The sequence below is a fragment of the Ahaetulla prasina genome, chromosome 7 (genome assembly GCF_028640845.1).
Source record: "Ahaetulla prasina isolate Xishuangbanna chromosome 7, ASM2864084v1, whole genome shotgun sequence".
In the NCBI taxonomy this organism is placed as follows: domain Eukaryota; kingdom Metazoa; phylum Chordata; class Lepidosauria; order Squamata; family Colubridae; genus Ahaetulla; species Ahaetulla prasina.
This window is the reverse complement of record NC_080545.1, coordinates 24593780-24620626: the sequence shown is the minus strand read 5'-3', so window position 1 is coordinate 24620626 and position 26847 is coordinate 24593780. Positions and strand designations below refer to the sequence as shown.

Below are 26847 nucleotides of genomic sequence, written 5' to 3'. Positions count from 1 at the left end.
CTCTGCCAGCTGGTTTTTTGGCCTGTTTTTGGCCCAGTTTTTGGTCTGGTTTTCAGTCGGCAGAGTGCTGCAGGAGTCCATGGAGGGTGAAAACAACGTGCGAGGTGGGGGGGGGCGCACACGGCCCGTTTTAGCCACCAGAGGGACTGCAGGCTGGTCTTTGATATTTCCAGGCCGGCCCACAGGCCTTGAGTTTGACGCCCCTGTTCTAGAAGATTTCATCCTACATTTCATTCCCTCTTGGAGTAGGGAAACTTAGATTTCTTTCTTTCTTTCTTTTCCCATTGTCTGCTGCTGCTCTAAGGCAAAACCGAACCCAAAAAAACCCAAGCAAGTAGCAAATTCCTCCCTTACTATTCACAGTATCATTAAGGACAAGGGCTATTAGTCCTGCTCTGGGATTTAGTCACTCACAAATTAAGGCAAATATATATGCGCCAGGATCCAATCTGAATCAATCACTGAGACCAGAGGTTTAGTCTTCCAAACTTTCAGACTCATGCTGGAGCCCCTCCTAGGGGAACTTATCTGTCTCCAGAATGTGTGCTCTGGGCTGGCCATCAATACCCTAATTAACAACTAAAAGCCATCAATACCCTAATTAACAACTAAAAGCCACACATAACAAGGCACCACATAAAAGCTATGCATAGAATAGCCCAGTGCACACATTCTAGAAAAAGAGAGAGAGAGAGAAATTCCGTGAGAATGGACTCCATTGCTGCAGTTCCTAGAATAAAAATTAAAAATTAAAAAAATTATTGAGACATTTTAACAACGTTTGGCTATAAAAATGTGTTATTTCTTTAGCATATCTGAAATTACTACTATTTCTGTGGTATAGCATTTTATAACATATTAAACTTTCTTAAAAGATTTAGAAAACTTAAATAGTGCCTTTTTGAGACTTACATAACTAGGTAGATACATGTTGAAATGATATGCAAGTATTCTAATATTTGTGTGTGTGTGTGTGTGTGTTTCACGGGTAACACGGTTTCTAGGAGTTAATTTTGTATTATCTTTCCTTTTCATGTCACTGATTGTATAAACCATTTGAGGAATTACAGGATACAAATGTTTTAAATAAATAAAAGATTACATAATCTTGAATATTTAAATGAAAGAAAGCTACACATATTTCTACCCTATTTGGTGTATAATTTTGCATGCAATTATGGCTATATGAGTCCATTGCTATTATGATTTTTACTAATCTTAGAAGGACATGTATGTATGCAAAGGGTGTGGGCATTAAAAAAATCAAGATTGTGACTGCAACCATGCAATGAAAGCCTGGCCCCTTTGTAACATGTATTAAATACAAAATGCATTTTGAAAAAATATGGTTTTTTTTCTTGGTCATATCTGCCATCTTGACTCCAAAGATCCTTGCAAGACATGTACTATATCTTAAACCAACCCATTTCTGATAATCTTAGCAATTCTAGAACATTGACGTCTGAAATTATCTTTTTTGGGCTATTTGATCAAGTAGCTTTGCATTTTGCTTTGTTTTTGGTTTTTATTTGAAATCTTGAAACTTTGCTCTACTTACCTTAATTCATGACTTTTCATATAATGGAACACATTTTACAAAACAAACAGGTGAATGAATACTAAAGTCAATGTCATGGAAAGATAACCATGGAAAAACTGAAGGTAGATGAGGATGAATGAACTGAAACAAAGTATCACTTTGTGTGTGTGTGTGTGTGTGTGTGTATATATATATATATATATAGCAGTTCGAAAGCACGTAAAAAATGCAAGTAGAAAAATAGGGACCACCTTTGGTGGGAAGGTAACAGCATTGCGTGCGCCTTTGGTGTTGAGTCATGCTGGCCACATGACCACGGAGACGTCTTCTGACAGCGCTGGCTCTTCAGCTTTGAAATGGAGATGAGCACTGCCCCCCAGAGTCGGGAACGACTAGCACATATGTGTGAGGGGAACCTTTACCTCATATATATATTTATTTATTTTATGGGGCCGGACCCACCTGCATTTCCTAGACCAACACTAAGAATAGATGTGTATAAAATCATTGGCCATTAATAGTGTAATGGTTAATATACCAGGCTAGAAACTGGAAGACTATAAGTTCTAGTCCCATTTTAGGAACAAAGCCAGCTGGTTACTTTGCGTCAGTCCTTCTCTCTCATCCCTAGCAAACAGGCATTGGGAAAGAAGAACTTCTGAAATCTTGCCAAGAAAACTGCAGGAACTTCTCCAAACAGTCTCCAAGAATCAATCCTGACTCAGAGGAGGAGAGGAAAGGAAAGGAAAATTGAAAGTATCACCAATTATAATATCAGGCCAAATAAACACTTCAAAGAAGTAGCATCTGTAGATCTACAAGTAGTAGACTAACATTTCCTTAGGCTATAATGCAATGCTTTATCACCCTACTGGCATCTTCTTCTCATAACTCAGCAACAAAACCAAACTACAAAACCAAACCAAACTACATTTGAAAGTAGGACTTTTCCAACCAGGAAGAGAGCAGTATTACTAGTAATATTTCCTTTTCACATCTTCACTGTGGCTCTTTGGCTCTCTATTGTATTTGGATACAGAATGCATTTTCCAAGGTAGTGTAATTGATCTCTCAGTAATCAAGACAATTACAAAATTCACATCTCTTTATTCAATTTTACTTGTTAACCAAATTGCTTTTAATAATGGTTTTAACATAATCACTCAGCTTTATATCTCTACCCAAGGCCCCTTGAGTAATGCCATGGATGTCCTATCCTAGTGACTGAAGGTTGTTGGAATGGATGGGGCAAAACAGGTTCCAACTCAACCCAAGCAAGATGGAGTGGCTGTGGGTATGTTAGAGACAAGATGCTTCCCTCTCTGATTCTGGATGGGGTTGCACTGTTCCAAACTGATTTTGTTCACAATCTGGGGGTCCAGAGAAGGTGGCAGATGTGGTTAGGAGGGCCTTTGCATACCTCCAAGTGGTGTACCAGTTGTGCCTATACTTCAATTAGGAAGCCCTGCTCACAGTAACTCATACTCTTGTGACCTCCATATAAGGGTACTGTAACACACACTACATGGGACTGCTCTTGAAGACCATTCGGAAACTTCAACTGGTGCAGAATGTGGCCGTACAAGTAGTAAATAGTGCCAGATATATGACACATATAACACTACTTCTGCATGAGATGCATTTTCAGACGCAATTCAAGATGTTGGGAGTTAGTTATAAAGACCTACATGGCTTGGTACCGGGTACCTAAGGGATCCTTTTTTTTCTAGAGTCTCTCCTCCTGTCCACTTAGGTCAAGCAGAATGGGCATGCTGCAGATCCTGTCAACTGGTAAAGATCAAAAGTTGAACTACGTCTGCAGTGGGCCCTGCTCTTTGGAACATCCTCCCTTCAGAGATCAGAATGGCCCCAACTCTGTCAGCCTTTCATAAGGCCTTAAAAACTTGGCTATGTTTCTGATCCTGGTTTGCTGAATATGTCAAAGGCCCTGTTTCTGGACTATATTGCTAATGGGCCAAATACCTTGCTCTTGAGTATCTTGAATTAGATGTTTTTAATGTTTTTTTTACTGTTTTTATTGTTTTAAAATGTTTTTTTTTAAATTTTGTAATATTATCTGAATTGTAAGCTGTCCAGAGTCATTGACTGAAATGGGCGGCCCTGGAAATTGAACAAACAAATAAATAAATAGTGATTTTAATTTAATTGTATTTTTATTATATTTTACAACTCGTATTTTGTTATTTGTCTAAGATACCTTGAGTCCTGTATAGACAGATAAAATTCAAATTTAATTTATAAACAATAAATAACTGCTATAAGGAGGTGCTGCCACACTGAGGTTTAGGCAAGTCTGCAGTGAATGGGAAAGTTTTTCATTTTTATTTATTTGGATGCATATTGAAATTGTTTCTTAAGAGCAGAGGAAAAAGGGGGAGGGGAAAAACAATACTTTAAAAACAGAGGACAGATTTATATGTACACTAAAAATATTGCCTTAATACTGCTGCAAACAGGAAATGTTACATGCCAGGCAAGCAAACTACCAAATATCTCTGTGCAATTCTGTTCAAGCAATTTGTGTCCCCACATTTGCTATGAAACTGATTGGCCAAGAACTAGGTTTAGATAAGAATGCAACTCTCAGAGTCTTCAATACTTTCAATTTTAAAAACTACTCTAGAGAGAAAAAAGTAAACCCAACCATGTGCTACAATAGTAAAGTTGAGCCAGCTGTGCTTCACAGCTGGGAAATCACAGGGACCGCTACCTGTGGAGCAATGTTCATTAATAACTAATGTTATTACTGTGTTTCCCTGAAAATAAGACCCTGTCTTATATTTTTTGAACCCTGAAATAAGCTCTTGGCCTTATTGCCATGCGCTCAAAAGCCCAATTGGATGTCTTATTTGGGGGGAAACAGGGTAGTAATTCACATATTCTTGTTGAATATTTACTGTCAAATTGCAGGAGAGATGCTTGTGAGATTATTTTTTTTTAAATTGCCAATGCCAGAATAATTTACATGGTCTTTGGTGGATCACATCCAGCAGTGCTATAAGATTGCTTGGTCTGGCCCTGCCCATTGCTTTTGAGAAAAAAAATATTAAAATAAGTAAACAAAACCTTCATTATGAAAGTTCCAGACGGGCCGCCAAACACAGTAATATGAAAAGGGTGTGGCGATGAAAGACAATGGATAGTGTTTAATTGAGAGGCTCCCTTGCCTGGAAGGCCTGAATTCTTGACCATGGATGAAGGAAGTGAAGAGGAAAGACAAGTTATGGTTTCAGAATAAAGGCCCAGCTGGAATGTTGGGTGATGACAATGTTTCCTATTGAGGGAAAGAGGTGTTATGTGGGTGGCAGTCATGACATACATTTGGAAAAATTATTTACATGGGTGTGTCAGTTTGAAAGGAAGTTAGAGTGACTCCTTGTTCTTTACACCCAGATTTTCACATTTGCACTGAAATGCCTGTGGCAAGATGGCCACAAGGCCAATATCAAAGAATAGGATCCTTACACAGTCCTCACTTGATGACTGCCCTGTTTAGTAACCATTCCAAGTTATGGTGGTGCTCAAAAATAACTCTGCAACCAGTCCTCACATTTATGACCATGGCAGTGTCTCTGTGGTTATGCGATTGAGATTCAGGCACTTTGCAACTGGTGGGACATTATCATCATCACAGCATCCTTTGGTCACCATTTGCATGCTTCACAACTGGCTTCCAACAAACAAAGTGAATGGGGAAGCCAGCAGTAAAATTACAAGTCAAGGTCACGTGATGTCTTGCTTAACAAAGACAGTTGATTAACTTAATGACTAGTGGAAGTGAGGTAAGTCTTTCATGGTCACATGTCTTCTTTAATGATTGTCACTTAGCAACAGAATTGCTGGTCCCAATTGGCAAGGACTGCCTGTACTCATACATAAGGGAAAAAGGAGTGATGTTTGATCACATAATCACAATTTTTAAACTTTTTTTGATGTTAACTGCCACTGGAAATCCTTGCAGCAGTTCTTGACATGTAGGTGTTTTTTGGTGTTTTTTTTTTTGCAGACAATTGCACTAGTATTTGGCTATTGGAAAACAAAACTGTTTTATATTAAGAAACATGTTTTTAACTTCTATTTCAAGCTAATCATGGTTTAGCTTTATGTCTAAATCCTGACAAACTATGGCCTTGATTAGTTACCTTTAGGTAAAGGTAAAGGTTCCCCTCGCACATACGTGCTAGTCATTGCGAACTCTAGGGGGCGGTGCTCATCTCCATTTCAAAGCCGAAGAGCCAGCACTGTCCGAAGACATCTTCGTGATCATGTGGCTAGCATGACTCAATGCCAAAGGTGCCCGGAACGCTGTTACCTTCCCACCAGAGGTGGTCCCTATTTTTTCTACTTGCATTTTTACGTGCTTTCGAAACTGCTAGGTTGGCAGAAGTTGGGACAAATAACGGGAACTCACCCTGTTACTCGGCAGCACTAGGGATTCGAACCACTGAGTTACCGACCTTTCGATCGACAAGCTCAATGTCCTAGTGCCTGAGCCACCGCATCCCTTGGTTGCCTTTAAGCTATGGTTTATGAATCTGATTTGTTTCAATAAAAGACAGTAAAGAACAGCTATAATGGTAGGATTCAAATATGACACAACACTGCAATTTACAAAGCAGAATAAGAAACTTGTAGGTCTTTCATTTCTTGAAGCTCAAGACCATCACAGTATCAATAATTTATCATTCTTATGCTAAATCCAAACATTGCTTTAATTATTACTGGTGCTACAAAATTTTGCTAGCATTCTGCTAAGACAAAAGTAGCTGCCAAAATTGTGGAAACCTTTTGGAAAAATGTATTTTCTAAAACTAGCTAATAACACCACTTTTTTTGGAGTAGTACCATAAAATTATATATCAATGGAAAGATAATTTAATCAAGAATGTAATGTAATAACTTTTATTAAGGATTTGCAATTAGAATAGCAGTTACAGTATAACGAAGAAAAGTGAAACATGTAGAAAAAACAAGATATACAAAAATTATCACCGTAGAAAAAATAAGATATATAAAAATTATCACCATGTCAGTTAATACTTAGTTGGGTAACCTTTAGCATGAATTATGGCCTTACAATGTCTTCCCATGGTGTGAACCAAGTCTTTTAGTTCTGCAGTTGTTATAATGTGAAACCCAGATTGAATGATTGTTTCTATTAACTTCTATTAACTTTTTATTGCTGAGTCGCTTCTGACTAACAAGTTTCTTTAGTCAGCTCCATAGATTTTCAAGTGGATTAAAGTCTGGGCTATTCCCAGACCACTCCAGCAGTGGAATATGATTAACTTGAAACTCCAAAAAAAAGGGGGTGTTATTAGCCATCAAACCTCAAAAATACACTTTTCCCAAAAGGTGTCCACAGTTTTGGCCACTACTGTACATCAAGGCAATGTACTAAGCCAATCCAAACAATATTTTAAACTGATTTTGAATCCTGCAGTGTGGTTTTCTAAACAGTGATATATGGTTTAGTATATTGTGTAATCTTAACCCAATGTAATTTATCCTGCAAACCATGGATTAGTACAATGTGAAAACTAGATTTTGGTGTCCTTGCAGTTTGCTTAATGAAACACTATAGGCTTCCTCTGAAGAAAGACTTGTGAATCTGGAACTAGATTTTCAAGGCATGGAGTTACATGAGAACAAGCTCTGATTGCCCTGTTAAGCTACGTTAAGTGATGTATAGCTACCTGGAAGGCTTATTGGGTGGATCTGTGGGAAGGGCATCCCTTTGCACAGGTTAAAATGTGACTAATTCATCTTTCCTTCCTTCCCCTCTCTTATTTTTCATTACTTTTCTATGACTGCAAGCACACATCTTAAAACAGTAAAACCATAAAGACACATCCTAACTCTAATTAAGAACATAATAGGATTTAAACAACATCCTGCCAAACAGATGGCAGGCAAAGCAGAGATATTAACAGCATGTTGGAGCAGCTTTCTGAAAGATGATTACTGTATAGTAGAGGCCAATTGGATTTTTATTTTTTTTTGGTGGGGGACATTAATGATGGAGGAGAAGACCTGCTTCCAAGCTCCCAGCTCCTAAATTGAAAAGTACTTGGCAGGATGTTACAAAAGATAGGTTGAAAAAAGTCAGGATGGTGGGTGCAACAATGGAAATTGCCTTTTTTTTAACCTTCTTTGTACCCAGAGTACCATCTTTTGAGTAGAATTCACAGTCCAAATAGAATTGAAGACAGGAAGAAACCATCCCCATAGGTTCTGAGTCCTTCCCCTCTAGGACTTCTTCAGTTAAAATCAGCACCTTAAACCTATCAGAAGCCAAAGTAGCTTTTGCAGTGTAGGTGATCTGGTTTGTGTTGGTCAGAACAGGAGGCATGTCATTATTGTGTAACTTCCTCTCCACCGTGGCCTTGAGGAGAAAGGATGCTTTGGGACACGCCTTCATTTGCAGTAATTGAAGGTATCCTTCCTAGCTAAAAAGCTGGCCACAGTAGAAGCTTAGCCTAGTTCTAACCTAGCAACAATGCAGACTTGCCTCAGTTTTGGCCTCCTCTCAGCACTGATAGCCGGTGGTGAGTAGCTCCTTCATTGGTGGTAGTGGTATAAATTGGTGAGGAGGGGGGAACAGTGGTTCCTTCTATGGGTACACATACACAGATGCTTGGAAAGATTGACACAATATAATTTATTTATTTTTCTATAGAGATCTGATTGTTAGGATTGGACAAGAGAATACCGAGTGGGATTCATGTTCCTTGGTTTAGAACAGGGGTCTCCAATCTTGGTCCCTTTAAGACTTGTGGACTTTAACTCCCAGAATTCCTCAATGAGCTTTGCTGGCTGAGGGACTCTGGGAGTTGAAGTCCACAAGTCTTAAAGGGACCAAGATTGGAGACCCCTGGTTTAGAATACAGTGAAACCTCATATTAATGGACTAATTGGATGGGGGAGATGTTCCTTATTCCTTTAAACCTTGTAAATTGAAAAGTAAAGCATTGTAACCGTGCAAATGATGCAACTGAAGTAATGTAAACAGTCTGAGAAATGACATCATTACATAGATGATATAAATAAACAATCACATTATTTGGGCCACTTATTTAAGGATTTTTATTGTGCAAATGACCAGAAGATCTGGTCAGGATCTGATAAATCAGTTTTTCACAATGGAAAACCATTTTTGAAAACCTTGCTATGAAAATGCAGGGACTTGTCCAAGCAGTCTTTCAGAATCACACAAGATTGAACAGGAAAAAAAAATATTTACATGACTTGTAAGAGTAGAATTCTGTTGTTACAGTGTTTGCTGGCTCTCTGAAAATCTTGCCATTTGGTCAGGCATTCTTTTTTATTGAATGGCTAGGTTTTGATCTAATGCCTTGTTTTATCTGCTGTATCCCTTTCAGGTTTTATTATTTCAAATATGATTTCTTACTGCTTGTAATTCATACTTGTTTTCAATCATCTAGCTGCCTTCAGGGAGTACATTAATATTTAAAAGCTCAGATATAGGCATTTCTTAGCTACATCATTAACAAATAAAATAATTATATGTTCTTCATTTCTCTATATATCTCCTTCTGGCATCTCACTGAATGACAGATTTATTTGTGCAAATTTGCCTGATCTATATAAGGTTCTGAGGATTTCACTTTCTTGCAAATTTGTTTGTATTATTTGCAGGAAAGAGTATGTATAATGCAACAAGTTTGTGAAATGACATAGCATACAGAATAATTGTTTGATCTAAACCAGAGAAATGTTTTGCTAATGAGGCCAAGCTGGTTTATGAACAGGTTTATGAACAAGTAATACATCCTGGCAGTCATGTGCTTCCATTTATCCCTGATCTCTATCCAATCCAGAATAGCATTGCAGAATAATTAGTTCATCTGTAAGAAGTATGTGGGCTCATTTAATATTGCCCCAAATAATACAAACTTCTTGCGCTCTTTTTTTTTACGCATTGTTGGAAGAAATATCCATCTGGGTTCAGTTCCAAGTGGGGACAAAGACACTGGAAACATGGAGGCTGCTTGGAAAGATGGTTTAATGGTGGTCAGGATCACATGGCTTGAGTTCCTGAACAGAAAAGGGCTGAGATCCTGTGTGCTCCCTGGCTTTATGCTTTTTCTGAGCTTTGAACTTTCTGGGGCACAGGAAGATTATCCTGATTGGTTGTCAGACCCCCAGGTGGTCTAGGGGTCTTAGCTTACATTGTAGGTTGTCCCTCAAGCTTGCCTGAGCCTTGCCATGTGGTGAGTTTCTGTTCTATTGTGTTGCAAATGATGGTCCATTAACAAAGGTGGGGGGATGAGTTTCTACCTCTGACCCATTGACAAAGGTGGGGGGGAAATGAGTGAGCTTGGTTGAGGCTTTAATGGCCCATTGACAAAGGTGGGGGGGGGAGTCAGGAAGTTGCAGGGAGCTGCTTTGTCTTTAAAACATGTTTCTCCATTTCTCATCCAGGGAAATATATTCTGCCTTTTTAAATATTTTCTAAAATATTTCATTCTTCTAGGAGGGGGGTGGGTGCTAAATTCCTACAACGTCATATAAATAAATGATTATCTATATATATATACATTCATAGCTCATTTTAGTTAGCAATGGGAATTGGAAATAGTTTTGGTTATGAACCCTAAGGGGACATTTCAGACTTCAGAATTAAGTAAATGTAATAATTTCTCTTCCAAAAATTAAATAGGTATATATAATTGACCATATTTTTCTCTCTGCATTCTCCAGGTATTGCTCTGAAATGTGAAGTTTGCATCGGTCAAGGTCACAACTGTTCCGGTAATATAGAAGTATGTCCTCCAGAACATGATTTTTGTGGCATTACTGCATTTGAAAGTGTATTGGGTAAGTAACATTGGAAAGTGGGTTTTTGTAACCAAAATTATATGTTGATTTCAGTATATTCATATGTTTTGAGTGCTGTTCTGCTCTTGAAGGTTGATGAATAAACTTAAAAAAAGAACTTCCATGAAGAATTGTGTGTGGCTGGCTAATTTGGCACAACAAATACCAATTGCATGTTAGAAAAATAAATCCTATAAATAAAACAATAAAAGTTGTTTGAAAATGGAACCATCTTGAAAATTTAAAAAAAGAGAAGGTGTGGGTGACCCTTCAAACAGAAGCCACACAACCACTTACCATGGGATACATTCCTGCATGGAGAAGGGGGTTGGACTCATTGTTTGATGGACGACTCAAACTGCAAAAGTTCAGCTGGCCATCAGGCAATAAAACTTTAGCCATATTCTCACCATTAGGAGACCATCTACAGTTTTGCAGCCCTGATCCAATAATCCTACTGCATAACCCCTTCCCACTCTGATGCTATGAAACTACAATGGGACTTCTTGATGGAGACTTATCTTTCTCTTATGTGCTTTGACCGGGGAGAGTTGGGTATCCAAGAGGGTAAAGGTTCACTTGTAAAGGTTTAATAATACTTTATTTGTCCACCCATTTCATTTGTTTTAATGATTACTAAATTTATATGCCACATGACTCTGTGCAATTTTGCATGCTTGAGTTATTCTGCAATTTGTTTATTAGTAAACTTGGCTGGAAGGTGAAGAATAGCAATAGAAATAATTTATAATAGTATTTTTTACATTTGTTTATTAAACAAATTTATATAGCTGCCCATCTCACACACACGCTGACAGAAAACAATATTTAAAAATCCATAGTTAAAAATTCACAGTTTAAACCTCTACCCCATATCTCACCTCACCATCCACTTGATTGGCTCCAAATGGGATTCCCAAGCTTCCTGACAAAACTGTGTCTTTGGGCCCTGCAGAAAAGCAGGGTGGGAGCCAATCTTATCTCTGGGGAAATAATATTCCAAAATGAAGAGCCCTACAGAAGAGGCTCTTTTCCTGGGTCCTACTAGTTATACTTTCTTAATAGATGGGATCAGTGGTGGAATTCAAATTTTTTTACTATCGGTTCTGTGGCCATGATGTGGCTTGGTGGGCATGGCAGGGGAAGGCTACTGCAAAATCTCCATTCCCACCCAACTCTGGTGCCAGCCAGAGGCAGTATTTGTGTTGTGATTCATCAGCAGCCTTCGGAGCTGGCAATGGAGTCGGACAGCAATGAGGCTGAGGTGAGACCAGGGCCATGGGGTAGTGAGTGCTCCCCTCCCATAAGGCTTAAAACAGACCAGCACCAGTGTTTCAGCTTTGCTGGAAAACAACGTTGGAGCTGCGTCTTCTGTTTCATCTTCTGCTTCGTATACGTCTTTTTGTGGCTTCTGGACGGTTGCCAGGAAGGGCCTTTGGCAGTTTGCCTAATTGGACTAAGGTTTGTGAGATAACTGAGGAATTTGTGTTGGGAGGCATTTGTTTTACTTTGAGCTGAACGACGCTGGAAATGAAGTAATTCCCAGCTGTTCGAATAAAGTTTGTTTTTCCACGGACTAAGTTTATTACTACCTACTTGGGCCTGGGTCACAACAATTTGCCGGTTCTCTGAACTACTCAAAATTTCTGCTACTGGTTCTCCAGAACCTGTCAGAACCTGCTGAATTTCACCCCTGGTTGGGATCCACAATATATTTTGCCTTCCTACTCTGGTGGGCCAGGTAGATGTAGCTGGGGAGAGGCTGGGGAGAAGCAGTCCTTGACCTAAAGTTTAAATTGTTGATGCAGTCCAGCAGTGAGAAATCCTACAGGAGGGGAGTAATATGATGTGGGAACTCAAATAGGAGGCCCTTTAATCTAGCTAACTAATACTAGGAGACTAGATGTAGCCTTATTTATTTTATTTATTTATTTAATTAGATTTTTATACCGCCCTTCTCCCGAAGGACTCAGGGCAGTTGACAGCCATATAAAACCATAATAATAAATATAATAAAACAATAATTAAAAAACCTATCAAATACGGCCCTATATAAAATACATATAAAACAATAAAACCAATTGAATTAAAACCCCAATAACAAGAATTAAAATTCTAAAATTCTATGCCAGTCCTGCTTGATGAAATAGATATGTCTTCAGCTCACGGCGGAAGGTCCAAAGGTCGGGAAGTTGACGGCGTCCCGGGGGGAGTTCGTTCCAGAGGGTAGGAGCCCCCACAGAAAAGACCCTTCCCCTGGGGGTCGCCAGCCGGCATTGCTTGGCCGACAGCACCCTGAGGAGTCCCTCCCTGTGAGAACGCACGGGACGGTGGGAGGCAAACTGCGGCAGAAGGCGGTCCCGTAGATATCCCGGTCCTAAGCCATGGAGCGCTTTAAAGGTGGTAACCAATACCTTGAAGTGCACCCGATAGACCACAGGCAGCCAGTGCAGCTTGCGCAGGAGTGGTGTTACATGGGAGCCGCAAGCGGCTCCCTCTATCACCCGCGCAGCTGCATTCTGGACCAACTGGAGCCCTCAGGTGCTCTTCAAGGGGAGTCTCATGTAGAGAGCATTGCAATAGTCCAAGCGAGAGGTAACTAGAGCGTGAGTGACCATGCATAGGGCACCCCGATCAAGAAAGGGGCGCAACTGGTGGATCAGGTGAACCTGATGAAAAGCTCTCCTGGAGACGGCCGTCAAATGGTCTTCAAAAGATAGCCGTCCATCCAGGAGCACGCCTAAGTTGTGCACCCTCTCCATCGGGGTCAATGACTCGCCCCTGACAGTCAGCCGCAGTTGCAGCTGACTGTACCGGGGTGCCGGCATCCACAGCCACTCCATCTTGGAGGGGTTGAGCCTGAGCCTGTTTCTCCCCATCCAGACCCGTATGGCCTCCAAACACCGGGACAGCACTTCGACGGCTTCATTGGGGTGGCCTGGGGTGGAAAAGTACAGCTGCGTGTCATCAGCGTACAGTTGGTAACTCACCCCCAAACCACTGATGATTTCACCCAGCGGCTTCATATAGATGTTGAACAGGAGAGGCGAGAGAATCGACCCCTGCGGCACCCGACATGTGAGGCGCCTCGCAGTCGATCTCTGCCCCCCTGCCAACACCATCTGCGACCGGTCAGAGAGATAGGAGGACAACCACCGAAAAACGATGCCTCCCACTCCCAAACTCCCCAACCGGTGCAGCAGGATACCATGGTCGATGGTATCAAAAGCCGCTGAGAGGTCTAATAGGACCAGGGCAGAGGAATAACCGCTGTCCCGGGCCCTCCAGAGATCATCAACTAATGCGACCAAAGCCGTCTCAGTGCTATACCCAGGTCGGAAACTGGACTGGAACAGGTCTAGATAGACAGTTTCCTCCAGGTACTGGGGTAACTGACGTGCCACCACACTCTCTACAACCTTCGACACAAAACGAAGGTTGGAGACTGGACGATAATTTCCTAAAACAGCTGGATCCAGGGAAGGCTTCTTAAGGAGGGGTCTCACCACCACCTCTTTCAAGGCGGCAGGGACAACCCCCTCCAACAAAGAAGCATTAATAATCCCCCAGAGCCAGCCTCACGTCACCTCCTGTGTGGCCAGCACCAACCAGGAGGGGCATGGGTCCAATAAACAAGTGGTGGCATTCAGCCCTCCCAGCAACCTGTCCATGTCCTCAGGAGCCACAGGGTCAAACCCATCCCAAACCGTCTCAACAAGACGAGTCTCTGACGACTCGCCTGGATCTATCCAATCAGCCTTAAACTGATCCTGCTCATAAATCAGATTAAACTAATTGAATCCCCTTTTATTAGCCACAAGCATTTACAAAAGGGTTGAAGTTTGTGGCAACAATACTACAATACTGCTTTTAAGGAAAGTAGCAGGTTTCTGGGGATGCTCATGCCAACAGAACAGAAGAGAACAGAAGAGAACAACAGAACAGAACAGAACAACAGAGTTGGAAGGGACCTTGGAGGTCTTCTAGTCCAACTTTAGTTCTCCAAGAAAAAATCCTGAGAAGAAGAATGGCTAAGAATATAAGGGCTGCTTATAAAACACACATTTCAAACCTGGGATGGCTGCAGGGATCAAGCTTCGCCGACTGCTGCATCTCTGCCTGTAGTGGCAAATAGGCTACAGATATTATGAAATTGTGTCACTCTCGGTGCAATGATTAATGGGTGGTGGAGATTCTATTCCCAAATTGTGACAACTGAATTAGTTAATAATGGTTGTATGATGCACCAGTCACCAGTAAAGGTCTTTCCTGGTTAGTGATTTTCAAGGTCAAACCACATGTTATCCGAACAGGGTGCTACTCTTTGTATTTACTGTAATTTTAAATAGGCTTTGCTACTTTTAGTATCGGCATATTCTCATTATCTGCTAGAAATGTCAATTTATTTTCCTCCCTGCAGAAGAACTTCAGGCTCAGGGGATTATTAAAAGCTGTGTTCCATCAAGTATCTGTGAAGGTGGTTCTGCTCACATTAATCTGGGTAAAAAAGGAAGATCAAGGACGAGTGTTTTTTGCTGTAAGCACGATGCCTGCAATACAGATTTTCCAGTCAAATGTAAGTATCTATCCTGAGCTTCACTCCCTTGTGCTTTTGTACAAATGATTTCACTCAAGGAACATTTATGAAAAGCAGAATGACCAAGCTAAGAGTGGGCTAAAAAAGAAAAATTAAATATAACCAGATAGCCTGACAAGAAGGAAGAAGTCAGCAGGGAAGATTTCGACCTCCCACACTCTACAAGGAATGGCCCTGGTTCAAATTTGATTAAATAAATGTTAAAAAGAAATTGGGGAAATACATCATTTCCATATTATTCATTTTACGCCCAAGTGACCAGCAGACCCTGACACATGTTGTTAGCTTGTATTTAGAATAGAATAGAATAGAATAGAATAGAATAGAATAGAATAGAATAGAATAGAATAGAATAGAATAGAATTTTTTATTGGCCAAGTGTGATTGGACACACAAGGAATTTGTCTTGGTGCATATGCTCTCAGTGTACATAAAAGAAAAGATACGTTCATCAAGGTACAACATTTACAACATAATTGATGGTCAGTATATCAATATAAATCATAAGGAGTGCCAGCAACAAGTTATAGTCATACAGTCATAAGTGGAAAGAGATTGGTGCTGGGAACTATGAAACGATTAATAGTAGTGCAGATTCAGTAAATAGTCTGACAGTGTTGATGGAATTATTTGTTTAGCAGAGTGATGGCCTTCGGGAAAAAACTGTTCTTGTGTCTAGTTGTTCTGGTGTGCAGTGCTCTATAGCGTCGTTTTGAGGGTAGGAGTTGAAACAGTTTATGTCCAGGATGCGAGTGATCTGCAAATATTTTCACGGCCCTCTTCTTGATTCGTGCAGTATACAGGTCCTCAATGGAAGGCAAGTTGGTAGCAATTATTTTTTATAAACTTAAACTTAATTGTACACTTTTGGAAGGATCATTGCACAATCTTAAACCTGTACATAATCTAAAAAGTGAACTTGTTGCTCTCAAGGTGGCATGTCTTTCCATTTCCACATTAACAGATGGAGCAGAGGAATGAGATGTAAAATGTTTTAAACTGGAAATGGCTATTCCCACCTCTTTGGAAGAGTTAGGACAACATTGTTTTGAATTGGAAACCCGTCTTCAGGGATCCTGTCCTTCTGGCAAGGTTGGAACAAGGAAGACGAATATTGACATGACAGTGAAGTAAACAAAAGAGAGGGAAGCATCCCAAGGCCATTAAAAATTTCAGAAAATGCATTTCTTTTTTTAAGATCATAGTGAAAGCAGAGACAGCATAAAAAGGACATTAAAAATGACTCACTAGATATATGTAACAATATATAAATGGGTAATACGCCCTGTGCACATTTATAACAATTCAATGAACAATCTAAAATGAAATAGCCTAAAGTTATCAATAAAAGCAGTCAAAGGAATCCTTTATAAGAAGCATTCTTTCATTCACTGGGCTCATTTCTTAGGGACAAAAAAATTGCTAGAATAAACATAAGAATTATGATTGATGAGGAACATGAATCTTAAAATGCTTAGTTTATGTTTACTTCTATTGTGAGTGGGGGGGGGGAGATCCTGATAAAGATAGACCAAGGTACAAAATTGTTTAATCTTCTGTAATATTGCATCAACTGATTAATTGAAACAATTCATCTTGAGCTCAAAACAAAGAATTCCCTCACCCAAATATTTAACCCATAGAGATGTCATTGTCTTATTTAATTATGCTGTTTGATATACTGTAGTTTCCACAATTTTTCTATTTATTCAGTGCCAGAACTAGATACCAAGGTCAATGGTCTTCGGTGCCCAGCCTGCTATGCTTCATTTCCTGATTCTTGTAAGGATGACATTGTTGATTGTGTTGGATCCGAGTCTCAGTGCATTGATTTGGCTGGATACATATATTTTGGTAATTCATTCAGCATTTTATATGGGTTCTTATGGGATTTGATAAAGGCTGCATCTTAGAAAACATCCATTTCTTTTAAATAAAACGTATACAGCATGGAGAACCTTATGTAAGGCATGGAAGATTAGATAATAATAATTGTTTGTGTCTAATGAAACATATCCAAATATTTATCCTATGACAATTTTATGCAAAAAGTTTTCAAGTAATTAAAGAGTTTACTGAATTTCACTAAATTTCCTCCTAGTATCTTGGCTATGTCAGTTAGCCACTATGGCCAATAGTATTAAAAGTCACCAAGAGATTTTGTTATGCAGAACATCTATCAGGGCAATGAGGTGGTCTCTGAGCAAACTCCATCTCTCAACCCAGACTTGTGACTATCTAGATCAGGGGAGTCAAACTTGCGACCTGCAGCCTGGATGCGTCATGCGCTGCCCACGCCTGGTTTAGCGAATGGGAAAAAATCACGATACGTCACGTGATGACAACATGATGCCGCGAGTTTGACAATCCTGATCTAGAAAATCAATTTCCAGTAAGAATTCTGAGGTTGCAGTACCATTGCCTTGACTATTCATGTGATAATAAATATTAGCCAATCAGATGCAGGGATGTTGTGAAACTCGGAACTCTGGCTTTCACGGTGTTAATCTCAGGAATTCTTTGGCAGGACATAGTCCTTGAAGGCTCTTATATACCAAGCCAAGGACAGGTCCAACAAGAAAATAATGGCATGGACTAATTCAGGCACTGTCAATTTCCTTGAAAGATTAGTAGTAAAACTTGTTTGGAGACATTATTAGAAGATGCATGAAACACCTTGGATGTTTTTTAAGTATATTGCCAAAAGGAACATGAAGTCCAACATGAATCTAGGAAGTTAGAGGTAAAGAACCACATCAGCAGCTAATGACATTATGCAGGCATCTGAAATCTTGAGCTGGAATGTAGTCTTTAGCCAGTGTTTCTCAACCATGGCTCTTGAAGACATATGGACTTCAACTCCCAGAATTCCCTGGCCAGTATGCTGGCCAGGGAATTCTGGAAGTTGAAGTTCATACTTCAAGTTGCCAAGGTTGAGAAACATTGTTTTAAGCTATTTATCTGGTATTTGGAATCTGAACTATGAACTCTGCAAAATACTCATAGGAACATGACAGGCAGAAATGAATGTTGTGCTCATTCAGAGATACAGATGCATTCAGGTCTTGTTCTTGCATTAAGATCCAATAACATGACCAATTGAATGTTGCCAATCAAATGTCATCAGTAAAATAGATGAGAAAGCTTTCAGCAGATATGGAATTTACATTTATAAAGAAGAGGTCTTAGATCTTTAAACAATTGGGGCATTTCTTTCTAGTGCAATATTTGTAAAGTATTTTGTATCTTTGAATCTTCTCATTTTTCAGATAGATACTTGGCAGCGCTTAGCTAACTTTGGCTTGTCTTCACAAGATGAGCAAGCTCACACATGGATAGTACCTAGATTAGATACCTTCAGAATATCCCAGGGTTATAAAATATATGGGACAGGGATCAAAACAATCTCAGGAAGCTATGGCAAACGGCTTCCATGATGCTGCCAGGAAAACAACGTAAGTCAAACTTGAAAGAAACTTTGCTTTGGACATGTTGCTGTAGATGAAACTTTCATTCAACATGCCAGGACTGCATTTAAAATGCAGGGCAAGGAATCAATTTTTTTGAGTAGCTAAGTGTGGAAGTTGGCATGATGGATTAGAACGATGAGACCCTAATTGGTATCTCTACTCAGTCTTAAAGTTCACTAGCTTATTTTAACCACAGACCATGTCACAGCCCAAACTTACCTGGGAAAATAAGATAGGAAAGGGGAAAATATTAATTCTACCTTAAGACACTGGGAAAAAGGCAAGATAAACTGTGTTAGACAAATTGCCCAGCCTAGTTTGAGCTCTCCTGACCTGACAATCTAAGCAATGCCCTCTAAACAATGTCAATATTAAGTGATCCCACTTCTGAAGGAGCTGGCAGACCTGATCTCATAACCATTGAACCATATTTTTCAAAGATCCTGAAGCACTGGGGAACTACAAGATGAGTGTAAAAGATCAGATGTAATTCCCATCTTCAAAAAAGGGAAAAAATCAGTTTATCGGCCTGACATCAATATCTGGGAAGATTCTGGAAAAGATAATCAAGCAACAAATCTGTGAACACCTAGAGGCAAACAAAGTCATAATGAGAAGCCAACATAGGTTTGTCAAAAATAGATCATGGCAGACAAATCTTATTGCATTTTTTGACAATGTGACAAAATTAGTGAAGCAATGAAATACTGTGGATATAATTTACCTGGACTTCAGTAAATTTGATAAAGTAGACCACAACCTACTACTTGAAAAGATAGAAAAATGTGGATTAGACAGTATCATCACCAGATGTATTCGTAACTGGCTGACCAACCACACGTAATGTGTACTTCTCAATGGAACTGTATCTACGTGGAAGGAAGGATGCAGTGGGGTACACAAGGCTCTGTCTTAAGCCCAGTACTCTTCAATATTTTCATCAATGATTTAGACAAGGGGATGGAAGTGGACCTAATCAAATTTGCAGACAACATTAAATTGGCAGGGATAGCCTACACTCCAGAAGATAGGCTCAAGGTGCAGAAGGACCTTGACAAACTTGACTAGGGGGCTTTATCTAACAAAATGAAAATCTATGGGGAGAAAAGTAAGGCATTTAGGCAAGAGGAACCAAAAGCAAAGGTATAGAATAGGTTGTACCTGGTTCAATAATACATAGTATCTGTGAGAGGGATCTTGGCGTCCTAGTGGATAATCATTTAAATATGAGCCAGCAGAGTGTTGCAGCTGTCAAAAAAACCAGCACAGTCCTATTTCCCGGCAGTTAAAAATTTCCTGCTTCAGCAGGAGGTTGGACTAGAAGACCTCAAAGGTCCCTTCCAACTCTGTTAAACATCTTTCTGATGATCCTTTCTATTTCCCATAGCATTTCAGATCAATATTAGGTGTGGAATAAAAACTTATTTTTCTGCAACTATTCTGGACAGTCTTGCTATTTACTCCAAAATATGTCAATGCTCATCATAAGAGGTCCAAAATCTGTGGGAGCAAAAAAGTCCCAATATTTCAGGCAAATGGCTGGCAAGTTTCAAAGTATGTTTTAGGCCCACTACGCCATTCAGCTAATTTATGGGAAATATTCTGAGTTTATAGAAGCAAAATGAGTTAGCTGAGGCAATACGGTTGATACTGGGTGTTGATCTGTTGTCTGTCAAAAGTTTTATGTTATTGTCCTCCTTTATTACACTGCTCTCTGTTTATTAGGTTGCACAGGATTTGACTGTTGACTATATTTAATTTAAAGGAAAGGATATGAATCATTCTCTCAAAATACAAGTTATAAATGCAGCAACTTGGTTCCTTCAGAGAAGGAAAGTCGTCTGGAAGAAGTGGGTGTAGATTACAGTATTTCTTTGGTCTTGAAGAAATGGATTGATGTGTATCTGTTGCCCCCTTGTGGTTAACATGCATTTTGTAATTTTCTGTCTTTCTAAACACCAGAAGAAACATCTACAAAAGTTGCCATGAAGGGCTGCACTACCCATGCTGTCTGCGATGCTACCATTGGAGGTGCAGCAACATTTAGCCAGGCCAGTTCAGCAATCACCAGCCTTGTATGCATGCCAGCCAGTAGCAAGGCCAGCAGCTCTCCTGGACCAATGGGACTCTTCTTTTTAGTCATGATGGGCTTCCTGAGGCTGCAGCTCGGATCCTAACGAGCCAAGGGTGTTTATGAGCAAACGATGCAGATGCTAAACCAAAGATGTTAATCTTTGGGTCTCTGGTATCACTGATGGAAAAATTCTGGATGAGCTGAGCATAAGTTATTAAGGCCTAATCCATTATCATGCTGGTTGTTTATATTTTATAGCATCTATTAAGGAAAGCGGTTATTTAACCACCGGTTCTGATTTGAATTGATCGTTATCATGGTCATAGCAGTTGGTGTAATACTGACATATTGATGTGATGGTCAAAGACTGAACTCATTGTTCATCTCTTAGGATCATATTTGATACAGCATTTTTAGCCTTCTCATTCAATTTGATGGGACTTGAAAGGGCATGTGAAAAAAAAATGATGGGCTGTTTTTTCAGGCAAGGTTGAAAAATTGGAATCCTTGATCTTAATTCTCAAACAGTTGCGAGGGTCCCGTTCTGCACTGTACAATAATCTCCCAAGCTGTATGCAGCTACTTAAGCCCTCAATAAAATCCCAAGGGAAAATGTAATATAACAAGTGAAGTCTCCAGAGCCTTTCTCAGCTCTGGAAAAAGCAGGGGCACTTAAAGGGAATGTCATCTTGCAGTGATATATGTTTGAAGATTCTTCTACTGTAAGATCGTTTCCTCACTGACACTGGCCCCATGTTATTTACTGCTGCTGTACCTTCGTGATATTTCATAAATATCCTCATGGCTGCACCCTAGAGTTGTAATTGATGAAGGGAGAGACATGTGAAAGGACCATCTGACTGATGGAGGGAAATTGGTCCTCCAGCTTCTTCCCTCCACCCTCTTTGCTTCTTCCACAATATGGGGGTGGGGTGGGGAGATACTAACCTTCTGGGTATTCCTGAAGGTACTCAGGGAAAGAAGAATATAAACCAAGGAATTTGAGGACTTTGACTTCAGATGGCAATGGAACAATCCAAGGAAAAGTGAGATGAGATGAAGCAGAGGCTCTCCAAAGAGAAGTTCTCTTCTTTGCTACTGTCCTTGAAGCATTTTGACTGAAGCAGGAACTGAGCTGAAAGTTAAACTTTCCAAAGCTTTTGACATCATAAGAATAAAGGGGTGCACTGCTCTGAAGCCGATGATGGCCCACGTGTGGAAGGAGCTGGGGGAAAAAAAAGAGAGAACGTTGTATAAAAACAGATGCCTTTTTGAGGGAAGAACAGATTTTACTTCAGAATTAGTATAAAGTTTTCTCCTTTCACACCAATGTTAGAATCTTTTCTGTGGCAAATGTGAATTTTGAAGAAATTTGAGTTGCTAGATGCAGAAGTGGTCTTCTGGCTATTGATACTAAGCCATAAACCCGACTCTCCATCATGTTCCCCTACTTATTGTAATGAATGAATATGTATAGTCATTGACATTAAACAAGAACAACCATTTGATTAAATCCTTGATTGAATTTGGCTTCTAACCAGTTTTTTTTAATTCATTAAAGATTAAAATCAATGAAAGAAACAAAACACAGGACATTGATTTATTTGTTTCTTAAACTTAGAGGAAGATTTTATTTATTCTGGATGTACTTTGCCACCTTGTTTTAAACCTTTGATCAATGCTTAGCTTGATAGATGAGAATAATAATGATTTTTAGTTCTGTTTCACATATTACCTCTTCTTTGCTAACACTTGGGCAAAAGTATTAACCTGAATGTCACGAGTTTTAGATGCAGAATAGTTATAGTTGGCATTTAGGAAACAAATACAAGGTATCTAATCCCAAAGTCTCGATGGGTCTTGATGTAAAATGTCTGACTCTTTTTAGCGGAATCTTTTTTTTTAGAATTCATATTTTTACCTGAAATGAAGGTAAAATGAATTCCGGGGCTGATTTAAGTTCACATTGCAAAATCTTTCTCAGGACAAGGACAGTATTGCTGCAATATAGATCTGGATCTATTTTCCAGATCTAGCTAATTAAGTTATCCAATTATCAGTTTTCAATTAGAGATTATTATGGTTTCATTCATTTTAGCATTGGAATCATGGGTACATGTGGGATCAAGATAGCGATCATGTTGGTGCAATCAAAACTCTGTTATTTACAAAAGAAAAAATGGCTGAAATTTCAAGCACACCAATCTTGATGTTTTTTACCATACATGCTGGGTGTCTCCCACTTACCAATAATCAAAATTTTGGGATTCACCAGTATTTAATTAATGCTGGTTTCCATAGAAGTCAGTCACTAAAATTTAATCACAGGCTGGGTTCTATTGGATATACATAGTGCTCCAAAGTGTCAGGTACATGTGAAAAACACCATGAACTCTGTTTTGCATGACAGCCAACAAGCCTCCAATGTGCTGGAGAGAGACAGAGACAAACCCATATGATTATTTTAATTTCAGAAGTCTATATTTTTATTTTGTTAGTCACAACAGTACATGTGCTTTTAGTAAATAATGGCATTCTTGTGGAGATCCTTATCTGAGGTCTTTCTCATTTATTAATACTTTTGTTTATATTTTTATTCTTAAAAAAAAACTTTTCCAAGTTGGATATTTCCTATTCTTTATACATGCATAGCACTTTAAGCCCAGGTGTGTGTGTGTGGGGGGGGGAAGTCTTAGTGTTGTCAAGTCTAGGGTGAGGAACCAAGAAATTCTAGAATTGAAGGCTAATCTGAGAAACCAAAGCAACATGCTAGAGAAGATGGTGATAAAGCACTGGGGAACTGCAGCCAAGAAACCCCCACAGCAGTGGTGAAATCCATTTTTTTTTACTACCAGTTCTGTGGGTGTGGCTTGGTGGGCATGGTGTGGAGTGGTGGGTGTGGCAGGGGAAGCATACTGCAAAATCTCCATTCCCACCCCACCCCAGGGGAAGGATACTGCAAAATCTCTCAGCGGCTTTTGATACCATCGACCATGGTATCCTGCTGCACCTGTTGGAGAGTTTGGGAGGCACCGTTTATCGGTGGTTCTCCTCCTATCTCTCTGACCGGTCGCAGACGGTGTTGACAGGAGGGCAGAGATCGACCGCGAGGCGCCTTACTTGTGGGGTGCCTCAGGGGTCGATTCTCTAGCCTCTCCTGTTCAACATCTATATGAAGCCGTTGGGCGAGGTCATCAGTGGCTTTGGAGTGAGTTACCAGCTGTACGCTGACGATACGCAGCTGTACTTTTCCACCCCAGGCCACCCCAACGAAGCTGTCGAAGTGCTATATAGCCTGGAAGCCATACAGGTCTGGATGGGGAGAAACAGACTCAAGCTCAATCCCTCCAAGACGGAGTGGCTGTGGATGCCGGCACCCCGGTAAAGTCAGCTGCAACTGCAGTTGACTGTTGGGGGCGAGTCATTGGCCCCAATAGAAAGGGTGCGCAACTTGGGCGTTCTCCTGGATGGACGGCTGTCGTTTGAAGACCATTTGGCGGCCGTCTCCAGGAGAGCTTTTTACCAAGTCCGCCTGGTTCGCCAGTTGCGCCCCTTCCTTGACCGGGATGCCTTATGCACGGTCACTCACGCTCTTGTCACTTTTCGTCTGGATTATTGCAATGCTCTCTACATGGGGCTATCCCTGAAGTGCACTCGGAGGCTTCAGTTAGTTCAGAATGCAGCTGTACGGGTGATTGAGGGAGCCACACGTTGCTCCTGTGTAACACCGTTCCTGCGCAGTCTGCACTGGCTACCTGTGGTCTTTCGGGTGCGCTTCAAGGTGTTGGTTACCACGCTCCATGGCTTAGGGCCCAGGTACTTACGGGACCGCCTGCTGTTACCTTATGCCTCCCACCGACCCGTACGCTCACACAGAGAGGGTCTTCTCAGGGTGCCATCCGCCAAGCAATGTCGGCTGGCGGCCCCCAGGGGAAGGGCCTTCTCTGTTGGAGCACCTACCCTCTGGAACGAACTTCCCCCTGGTTTGCGTCAATTACCTGACCTTCGGACCTTTCGCCGTGAATTGAAAACACACTTGTTTATCCAAGCGGGACTGGCTTAATTTTTTAAACTTTTGAATTTTAATAATTTTAATTGGGGTATTTTATGAATTTTATGGGTCAAATTTGATAGTTTTAAATTTTCGGCCATTTATAGAATATGTTATTTAAATTTTTGTTTTAAGCTGGCTGTACACTGCCCTGAGTCCTTCGGGAGAAGGGCGGTATAAAAATCTAAATAATAAAATAAATAAATAATAAAATAAAATCCCCATTCCCACCCCACTCCTGGGGGAAGGATATTGCAAAATCTCCATTCCCACCCCACTCTAGGGCCAGCCAGAGGTGGTATTTGCCGGTTCTCTGAACTATTCAAATTTCCCGCTACCGGTTTTCCAGAACCTGTCAGAACCTGCTGAATTTCACCCCTGCTCCATGGACATGTCCAAGTAGTCACTAGGATTGTGATCTCCATTAAAAGTAAATTTCTTTACAATAACACTAGATGAGCCAACATTCCACCGTCCTTTGAAGGTAAGAGGCACCATTGCAATTCAATGTTTCTGCTTCAACATTTGACTGTAAAGCCTCGGACCCTCAGTTATCTTCAAACCACCTTTCACATGAAGTATCTTAAAGGAGATGCCCATAATGAGTAGCAAATTTATATAAAACAGGGAAAGGAAAGTGACTCCTGGTGGAATGAAATATCTGTGCATACCATAACCAGCAATTGTTGGACGAATGATGATCGTTGCAACTGTGTGAGTATAACAAACCATTAATGCTGGTTCAATTTTTATATATTTTGTAATAAACGTATAAACCAGAACTTAAGCCACCTTTATCAAATATCACATATTTATTTAGACTTCCATACAAATATTAAATGTAAATACAATTTGAGCATCATATTAGAACTATGAAGACATAAGTTTACATACTGGTTAGTCCTTGACTGACAAGCAAAGTTGGGACCAGAATTTCCATTGCTAAGCAAGGCAGTTAAGTGACTTGGGTCCATTTCTTGCAGGGTTGTTGCATAGTTAAAATGGAGTCAGAGGGTTTTTATCTCTAGGGCAGGGGTCGGCAACCTTAAACACTCAAAGAGCCACAAAGGTCCTAACTGGAAGCCCCCATTCAATTCTGGAGCCGACCAGAAGTCCAGTTCCCCCATCATAGTCTCCTGCTAGCGCGGCATCCTTTTTCCTCTGCCTGTCCTAACCGAAAGCCCTATCAATTGTGGAGCCGACCAGTAACAGGGAGCTGCAGCAGAGGGATGAAAGAGCCACATGCGGCTCCAGAGTCGCAGGTTGCTGACCCCTGCCCTAGGGCATCCTTGTGGCTTCTTCTCCATACACAAGTTGCTCTGCAGTAAGGATGCCCAGGGTGGCAGTAACTATACTAGACGTTGTAGAGGTGAAAAATATTGGTCTGTTGAAAGCAGCGTCCAAATGAGAACATGCTTAAATGATACTAAATTATTGAGATGATTAACTGAGAATACACACATATTCAAATGATGTTTTGAAATAAACAACAGCGACCGAAGGAAGTGCAATAGAACAGGGGTCTCTCCAACCTTGGCAACTTTAAGACTTGTGGACTTCAACTCCCAGAATTCCTCAGCAAAGCAAAGCTGGCTGAGGAATTCTGGGAGTTGAAGTCCACAATTCTTAAAGTTGGCAAGGTTGGAGACCTCTGCAATAGATGATGAGGGAAGCTGAGAACGTACATAGCCACAGCTGGGCTCTATGGAAAACAAAGTCAGCGAAGCATGAACTATATAGAAAACCAGGAATGGATTCCACAAGAAATTGGAAAGCGCCAAAGTAAAGAAAATGACCTCCCACCAACACCCCGGTTATATTATTCGTAATGTCTTCTACACCAGGGGTCTCCAACCTTGGCAATTTAAGCCTGGTGGACTTCAACTCCCAGAATTCCCTAGCCAGCTTTGCTGGCTGGGGGATTCTGGGAGTTGAAGTCCACCAGGCTTAAATTGCCAAGGTTGGAGACCCCTGTTCTACACACACGTTATTTAGTAATGAATGAAATGCAGCACATTCCTCTTAAGCCACTTCCGCCCACGGAACTAACATAACAAAGAATCGTATGTTGCACCACGCACTTGTTTCCAGATTCAGTACACGCACCAGTCCAAACTTTATTCGATTAAAGTCACAGCGCGCCACGTATTTCTCGTGCTTTCCCCTCAATCTCTTCTATGTGCTATTATTGGCAAAGAGCCGTCCGATTATCCAATCAGAGATGGAAAGGCGTGGACAAGGGCGGGAATTGAA

At 40.5% G+C, this 26847-nt stretch overlaps 1 protein-coding gene and 1 long non-coding RNA gene across 2 annotated transcripts; one reads left to right on the top strand and one right to left on the bottom strand.

The window, feature by feature from the left end:
- Positions 1 to 8004: 8004 nt before the first annotated feature.
- On the top strand, positions 8005 to 22096 carry LOC131201875 (phospholipase A2 inhibitor and Ly6/PLAUR domain-containing protein-like). The gene is made up of 5 exons (XM_058190211.1): positions 8005 to 8109; positions 10286 to 10402; positions 14823 to 14978; positions 16713 to 16853; positions 20432 to 22096. The coding sequence occupies exons 1-5, from the start codon at positions 8061 to 8063 to the stop codon at positions 20644 to 20646; spliced, it is 678 nt and encodes a 225-aa protein (XP_058046194.1). The 5' UTR covers positions 8005 to 8060; the 3' UTR covers positions 20647 to 22096.
- Positions 21635 to 26802, bottom strand: LOC131201876 (uncharacterized). Its single transcript, XR_009156021.1, has 3 exons — positions 26676 to 26802; positions 22791 to 22972; positions 21635 to 21768 (listed from the first exon to the last, which is right to left on the bottom strand). It is a non-coding gene; the product is annotated as an uncharacterized LOC131201876 (long non-coding RNA).
- Between the last annotated feature and the right edge of the window lie 45 nt (positions 26803 to 26847).

Bases quoted from the DNA above. Each gene is read 5' to 3' on its own strand.
- LOC131201875 (XM_058190211.1), top strand. From the start codon at position 8,061: ATGCAGACTTGCCTCAGTTTTGGCCTCCTCTCAGCACTGATAGCCGGT. The intron at 8,110-10,285 runs GTGAGTAGCTCC...TGCATTCTCCAG, and splicing joins CTCAGCACTGATAGCCGGTG to GTATTGCTCTGAAATGTGAA. The intron at 14,979-16,712 runs GTAAGTATCTAT...CTATTTATTCAG, and splicing joins TACAGATTTTCCAGTCAAAT to TGCCAGAACTAGATACCAAG.